Source organism: Phaethon lepturus, unplaced genomic scaffold, assembly GCF_000687285.1.
Source record: "Phaethon lepturus isolate BGI_N335 unplaced genomic scaffold, ASM68728v1 scaffold5226, whole genome shotgun sequence".
Classification (NCBI taxonomy): domain Eukaryota; kingdom Metazoa; phylum Chordata; class Aves; order Phaethontiformes; family Phaethontidae; genus Phaethon; species Phaethon lepturus.
In genome coordinates this window covers 61,331-69,284 of record NW_010543958.1, presented here as the reverse complement: position 1 = coordinate 69,284, position 7,954 = coordinate 61,331, and the positions used below count along the sequence as shown (strand labels likewise).

Genomic DNA, 7,954 nt, shown 5'->3' with positions numbered 1-7,954 from the left:
ACCCAAAACACAACACAACATCAGGTCAGAGCCGGGGGCTTGGTGGTGCTATAAAAGCCCCCCCCCTAGACTATGACTTCCAGTAAAATTGAGATGCCAGGGGAGGTGAAGGCAGATCCTGCAGCCCTGATGGCATCTCTGCATCTGCTGCCTTCTCCCGCTCTCAACCTTGAAATCAAATACACCAAGGTAAGTGGTGTTCGTTTGTTCTGGCAGGGAAGTTTATGGCTTTCCCTCCAAAAGAGGGATTTTGCTTAAAATCAGTTTCATTCTGCCCTACCCAACTTCAGCGTAAGACAAAAACTACTAAAAGACTGCCTTGAATCTGTAGTAAAGGAAACAGATTTTTTTTTAGCCCTGTAATCATCTGAAAAACCACAGTATAATAGAAAAGCAAATTAGATCTGCTGGTACTAGCTTGGACACTTCTCTTTAAATGTAGCATTTTCTACAGAGCTGCTGGGGTTTATTTTCAGTGCAAAATCAGTAGTTCTAGAATATATTTCAGTTGCTTTCCATGTAAAGGAAGTTACCGTACCTGCATGTCTCAGAAAATAAAAATGTTTTCTTTCTTGAATTACCCTGTGTACCCAAGGACTCTCTTACAATTCCTGGAGGACTCTTAATACTACCAGGTTGTTAGAGCACTGGAACAGGTCTCTCTACTTCCGTGATACCTCAATGCACCCTTGAATAGTACTGTAGGAGGGTATATTTTTTCCTACTAACATTTAGAGCTAATTTTCATAGAGAGAGGGTTAAGAACAAACCCATTGGGTCAGTGTAGAAAATCTGCTGGTTTTCTGTGGTGTATAATGGGACTAAATTGTTTTTGTTGATTAAAATGGGCTTTTGTTTGTAAATGCAATTTGAATTTTTAAATTCGTTTATGTATTTTGAATCTTTGCATCTTTAGTTAAAGAATGTTTTCTTTTCTGTTGGAGAAGTTTCAAATGTATTATATGAACAGATTACAATGTGTCAGACTTTGTTTCTAATTACTGAGTAACTTAATAGGAAAATAAGCCCATCAGCACTGGAAAAAGGTGGTAACAGTTTTATTTACTGGAAATACAACTTCAGGAGCTTTAAAGCTGATAGGAAACTCGTTTCGGCTGATGTAGTCTCTTTTTTCCTCCGTATCATCACATTAAAAGCTTTTCATCTTTTTTCTTTTTTAAGTGGGTGCCAAAACTAATTTGTCCTCTAATTTGTTACAGCAGTTCCATGTTCTAGAAGAATGTTTCATAGGAAAGTCAACTATTTTAGATTTTATTACATTTTAATGCAAACTGCAATATGCAAATTGAAACTTGCATATGGTTTCTTGCATACAATCTGAGAAGAGTTTAAATAAATAAGGAATGTAGTTATTTGATGTTGTGTGATGTTACGCTTTGGGAGCAATCATACTGTGCACATAGTATTTGGCACGAATTTTGTTTATTGCTGTTTCAGTGTAAAATACCCTTTAGGAGTGTTCGGTGGATAATACTTGAGAGTAGTATCACAGTCAGTTTGCATAGTGAGTGTACTTGCGTTTCTCTGTTCTCAAACTAGAGAATTGGTTCTAAAAATCTTTGAAAAAGGTAACAGTCATCAGCAATCATATCTTCCTGTGAGAATGTCAGCTGGATAGTAACCTTGAATAATTCAGAATATATAGTGCTGTCATCTCAGAATATGTAAGATGTTGTGCATTTTATACTATGGAGCAAATAAAAAGTTGTTTTATTTCAATATTAAGCCCAAACCAATGGCAACATGTTTATTCTGAGCTTGGTTTTGAGATATCGGGTAACTCCTGGTTGCTTTTGAGAGAAATCTGGTTTAGGACAGGTATCGAATATTTCACTTGGCATATCCTCTGTCTCTGTTTTTCTGCCTGTCTCTCTCTTCCCTCCTTTTTCTCTTTCTCTGCAGGAAATGCAAGTGATTTATAGATAATTTGAGTCTTCAGCTTGGAGTCTTGTCTTGGGCAGGACTTTTATCCAGGATCCACTTTCCCACCTATTACAAAGAAAAACAATCAAAAATGAAATAATGGATTGTAACTTGATTCTTTCTTTTGGGGGGAGTGGTTACTTCATGTCTTAAATGACAAACAGCTTCCATAAACAATAAATAACATTACACTAAAGCACTTTGGCAAAAAAACCCCCAACAACCCCAAACCTTGTAAAATCAGACATCTGTAAGCATTCCTAGCAGCCTCTATCCTGCTTGTTAGCTGAGAATTTTAAATACACAACCAGGACACAGAATTCTTGAACTCCTTATTACAGCTGTCTCTGAATGTAAAATCTTAACCATTTGGGAGATAATTATTTATGAAAAATAGAGGTACCTGTGAACATTTAAACTAAGTGAAGTAATTTTAAATGTTTTTTGCCAATTAAATTCCATTTCTGGAAGTCTAAAATTGGGAAATAGACAGTTTTGTCAGGATAAAACATGCTGAAATTCCAGGAATCCCTAAATGAGATTTGTTAAAGATTTGTAGCATGTACCAGAAAAAAGTATAGTTAGCACACATTAATCTTGAAAACACTACATTATTCTTGGAATTACTATGAAAGCTCCTTCCAGGAACACAGATAAAACTACTACTACCCATGGAATTTTCATGTATTTCATCACTTAGCAGAATTATTGAAACTTGTGAAATATTCCTCTGGTAGATTTACTGAAGTTAGCAGAAAACTCTGTGTTAAGTCCTTGCAATCTGTACACCTGATGTAGCACACAGAGGCAATGTAGTTTTTCATTGGTCAGAAAAATATATTTAGTGATGAAAATTATACGATGCCGTGTTTTTATGTAAGATGTGCAGCCGTATCTATTGTGAGTTCAATACTGGGAATCAGCCTATGTTGCCTTTAAAAAAAACAGCCATTAGAAATGTTTTTCCCAGCTTTTTAATACCTTGGCACGATCTCCGTGAAAAATAAAGTGTTTTAGAAGTGTGTAATAATTTGTGAACAGGATGTAAACCAGACATGGAGATGAGTGTCCAAGCACACAGGGTTAAGTTTTCCTGTGTGGCTGGCAACTGCTACATGCAATATTATCTCTCTTTTCATTGTGATGACTCTTTAATTCTCTACTTCTTAACATTAACATTTGGGAAGGGATTGCATTTGCAGAACAGGATATCTTCCAGTATTACATAGAATTAAGTTACTCTACAGCCCCGTGGCACAGCAAGCCCTCCTCACTTGTCAGGAGTGTGCTGGCAGTGCTATGCTCCATACATAAGGGAGCATGTAGGTAGGAGTGGGATCCAGCCCTCTCTCTGGCAACAAGTCATACTTCTACAAATGTCAACTTTTATGCCAGAAATTCTCCTAGAATGGGCCGCTCCAGAAATATCAGATGTGTGAGATAAGCTGTAGCATGACGCCCAGTAAGGACATGTTATTAGCATGTTTTGTACAGGAAGCACACCCCTGAGTTGATGGCTCTGAGAACCCGCTAGCTTCTAGTGCAATCAGAGAGTTCTCAGCTTAGTATTCTATTGATGTCTCCCTCTTTCATGCTCTTACGAAACTCCATTCTCCCTCCCGAGATGCATGCATCTCCGAAGTACCTGATGGTAGACATGGAATCCATCCAATGGATTGAGCCCTTTGCAGCATTTTCCTCCCACTACCTCAGTTTCAGGAGCTAAAGGTGTTTCTGCAGCATGTGGCTATCCTTCGTTACAGCATAATCAAATGTGCTTTACAAAGTATTTTCATAGTGGTTTCAGTAAGTTATGTTGACTTTAAAAGACAGCTTGGTATAAAATGAAGACCCTAGGGTTCTGCCCTGTCCCAGCTCTGTCACTACATCATGTAACTGAGTGAACAAACATCCTTGGTTTGCATCATGTTGGGGACACTAATCCAGCTGCATGTTTTGTTTCTTGCTTGCCAACTGATTTAAGTCTGAGAAAGAGCTGAAGAACTTTAGCACAAGGAAAAGTTGAAGAATTGTGGTTCTGAGGGCTTTTTATAAAGAGGTGCTCTAAAGAGGTGAAAGTTGTGGCAGTGAAGAGGTATAGAAAATGTTTCTGTAGTAATAGCCTGTGAATTGGCTGACGACCATATTTTTTTGTCCTGTGTGAAAGGGTTTGCCTCTACTCTTACATCGTAGGCTAAAATTAGGTGAGTTTATAAACACAGACCTGGTAAATAACTCCGCACTGCAACAGAAAACCATATACAGCCATTTACATTAAGTGTAGGCAAACTGCTTCTGGGTAGATAAGAACTAACAAATACATTTCAAATTATCATATTATAAGCGTGTGGGTTTGAAGTGTTTTGTTACTAAGTTTCTGTATTTTCATTCCCATTGTACTTTCTTAGCATTGCCCAGGAATGAATGCTGCAGAACACTACTATAAATTCTTTTCACCAAAATTTCCAGATAAAATTCTAGACTGACATTAAGATAGGAGGCAGGAAATCTATTTTATTTAGAGTAATGTGAAGAATCTTTGTCCTTTTTTTAATTGAAGGCAAGCTTTGGCAAAACTCAGGTAAGTGATGAATACATGCTATTTCCCACCTCTCTTTCTCTCAGTGAGGTCATTTAAGGCCTTTTCAAGTCAGATGCAGTGACTGACATTTGAAGAAATCAGCTAGCCGCCTGGGTCAGCTCAGTGAGCGCTGTCCAGTTACAAAAGATGGGGCACAGAAAATTAGAGATGTTTGCATGAAAAGTAGACAAATAGAACAGCTACTTTTCCCCTTTGTGGAACATTTCAGCATCTGACGCCAGCACTAGATATGTCCCTGTGTATCATCATATATGAAGTTTTAGGGTATATACTGTATTTAGATTTACTGTTGTTTAAATCTGCAGTTTGACATCTCTTCTAATGTGTTCATACTTAGTGGTTAGTATTACGATCCCATCAACCCATACAGCAATTGCAAACTATGTATGCACTTCTTTCCAATTAACAGCTTGAATATAGGATTCTTTCTTTCATCCCAAACCTTTAAGGTCTTCTGCACAAACCCAGTTTACCCAGGTTTTGTATGAGGGATCAGGAAATAATTGTAGTCTTACACGTATCCAATCCCCTGCCTTTGCTTACTCCAATACAGCTGCTGTAACCATGTTAACTCAAGAGCATTAACAATACAGCAATTACCAGGCTGAAACTGGCAACAACTAGATAACTACTGCAGATAACTACTATATCACTGAGTAGGTAACTGTTTGTAGCAGTGACCTCTTACTGTGCTGAATTTTTAGGGCAAGACTGAATCTTTGGGGAAAATGCAAGCTGATTTAATTCATCAAGCTATACAATGCTATATTGCTGGCTAGGGGGAAATTTTCTTTGCCCAGTCAGTAAGGTCAGACGATACACTGAAAGACAAGTGTTTTTCTCATCTTTGCAAAAATGTTCATGATTTCAAGTATTCCAATACAAAAGATGCATATATTTATCGGCACACCAAAACCAGGTGGTCAGTAATAACCAGAGCACTTGCCCAAGCTGAAGAGCAGCCAAATTCAAACCCTGCTCTGAAGCAAGGAGAGCAGAAATTTGAATATGGATCCCTGCTTTCTGATGGTGGATAGGTTCCAATTTTCGACGCTGTCTACCTTTGTCTATCCTTGGAAAGAGTCTCACATTCTCTCCTGTTGGATAATTCACTTCTAAGTCATAAATGAGCCCTGAGAGATATCAACTTGATAGCCCAGAAGGCAGGACACTCATGCAGGAAAAGCAGGATTCAGGTCTTTGCTCCAAGAATACTGATAATGTCAGACAGAGCAAGGATTCAATCCAACATCTGTGGCTGTCTAGGCACTGACCCTAACTATTCGACTACTGAGTTGGGTTAATGTGTCTTGAACACACTGTCATTCTGACAAAAAAAAAAAATCCCTCTTTAATGCTCCATTCCATTCTGTCCTGGGAGCACCATACAATGGTACCACTGTACCCGTTTGTCTTCCCTTCTTTACAATGCACATTAACAGTTGCCTTCAATAAGCTGTCTATAGATTTTGCAAGTGACTGGGCACATATCAGCATCTAGAAGCAATTTGAAGCCTTCCTTCCAACAGGCTTTGCTTTGCATTTACTACCTTTGGCAAATTTCATCTACCCTTGAGTTGGGTAATGCCTTTTAACTTCAGCCCTAGTGATATTTTCTTCAGTACTCTGATTACTCTTTTTGTCTGCAAACTCTGTACCTTACTATTAATGATCTGCAAAAGCAGGTGAACCAAGATATTGATTTCTAGTCACAGTAATGAAGGGGCACCTTGCTATTAACCTCTTTCCACGGAGAATTATCCATTTATTTCCAGTCTTTTTATCTTATCTTTTAACCACTTTTTAATCCATGGCAGGACTTTATCTTTCACCATATGGTTACTAACTTTCCTTAATAGCCTCTTGCTAAGGACTTTATCATCAAAAGCCTTTTTAAAGTCTAAATAAATTATATCCACTGATTCATCTCGGCTCGTCATTTGACTGACTATCTTCCAAGAAATCTCGCAGGTTTACAGAGATAAATAACAAAAGATGAGTTCAGTGGTCTGTATCATAAATTCTCAGTCAGATCCTACATAAAGTCACATTTCTTCTTTTACAGTTTTGCAGTTCTTTTTCCTAAGACTGAACTGTAACATTTCACAGTTTATTTTTCGCAAATTGTTTAATTATCTCCACTTCTAAAAAAAACCCAACTTTTTGGTTTTTTTAAAGAGTAGAACTCACTCTCTGAAATAACCAAAACATCAAATTTAGTTCAGCTGAGAGACACAAAGTGCATTTATACAGAGACAACATTATAAGGAAGTTATGTAAATATAATATAAGCACAGACGTGTAAAACTTTAAAAAAACCTTTAGAAAGTTGCAACTCTGTGCAGTGCTCTAGTGAGGAATCCTCAGACAAGCGCTGACATCCCTACTCAAGCAGAAATAAGTGTGTAAATAGCTATGTGAAGACTTACTACTAAGTATTACATGGAGAAAGAGGAAGTCTGAAAAATGATTGCCATCTAAGGGCCCAATCATTCATTACTTTTGTGCTTACTCAAATGAACAGAGGAATTCCTGTTCAGACTGCATACACCTAATTGTTTTTTCTCCAAAACACAAGTTCTGTATTTTAGAATTAGTCAAAAAACATATTTCTACTGACCAGCATTTTCTGTTACTTTTAATAGCAACCTACCTTTGTGACATGAATGCAACAGATCGATTTTAAGTTATGTGGTGTAACTCAGCTTTAGGAGCACTTCATTACTAAAGGTATGATATGTGAAGCCACATCAAAGCGTTGCTGTGATAGCATTACTGAAATGGTCTCCAACTGACAAAAGAAAAAAGGACTTCATTCTTGTTCACTTGAAGTCAGTTCCTTTCCCAGAGAGCCTAGTGAACAAGATTTTTACCTTATGACTTGAAACATAATGCATTCCAGCTTTGTTAGATTGAAGTGGGAAAATGCTTCAGAGGAGAGAACCATCCACATCAAATTCTGTGACCCAAATGAAAGTGGTTAAGGTCAGCTCGATCTCAGTTGACCTCAGCTGGAGGTTAAAACACAAGGACTGCACTGACCACTAGAGTATATAGACCTTAATCTGTGAGGGCTTCATAGGTAATGAAGACTTTGAATTGAACTCAGAATCTAGAGGGATGCTGGTGAGACAGCTGTGGAGAGGCCTACAGCAGGTGTTGTGATTACAGAGAGGATATACTTTGCTGATTTCTATGTGGATTTCCACTGTGCCCCAATTTAAAATATGTGAGTTAACAAAAATCCATTTGGAAAGTCACAAAGACGTAGGAAGTGTGGCACAGAAGAACAGGCTGCAGCCTCTTCGCTAAACTCGGATGGGAAGAGGATGCCAGGAAGACACTGTCCTCTTACCATGCTCTGGCCATCTATCAATGATTACACAAAATCCCTCAGTTTTGACTCGG

At 38.0% G+C, this 7,954-nt stretch overlaps 1 protein-coding gene across 2 annotated transcripts in view; it reads left to right on the top strand.

The window, feature by feature from the left end:
* The window catches only part of ALDH1A2 (aldehyde dehydrogenase 1 family, member A2), a 56,329-nt gene continuing 48,375 nt past the window's right edge, over positions 1 to 7,954 (top strand). The window contains exon 1 of one of the 2 annotated variants that reach the window (XM_010288498.1): positions 1 to 189. In XM_010288498.1, coding sequence (XP_010286800.1) covers positions 73 to 189 — 117 coding nt within the window. In that variant the 5' untranslated portion in view covers positions 1 to 72. The remainder of the gene's footprint in view (positions 190 to 7,954) is intronic. The other variant, XM_010288499.1, reaches the window with a different exon arrangement.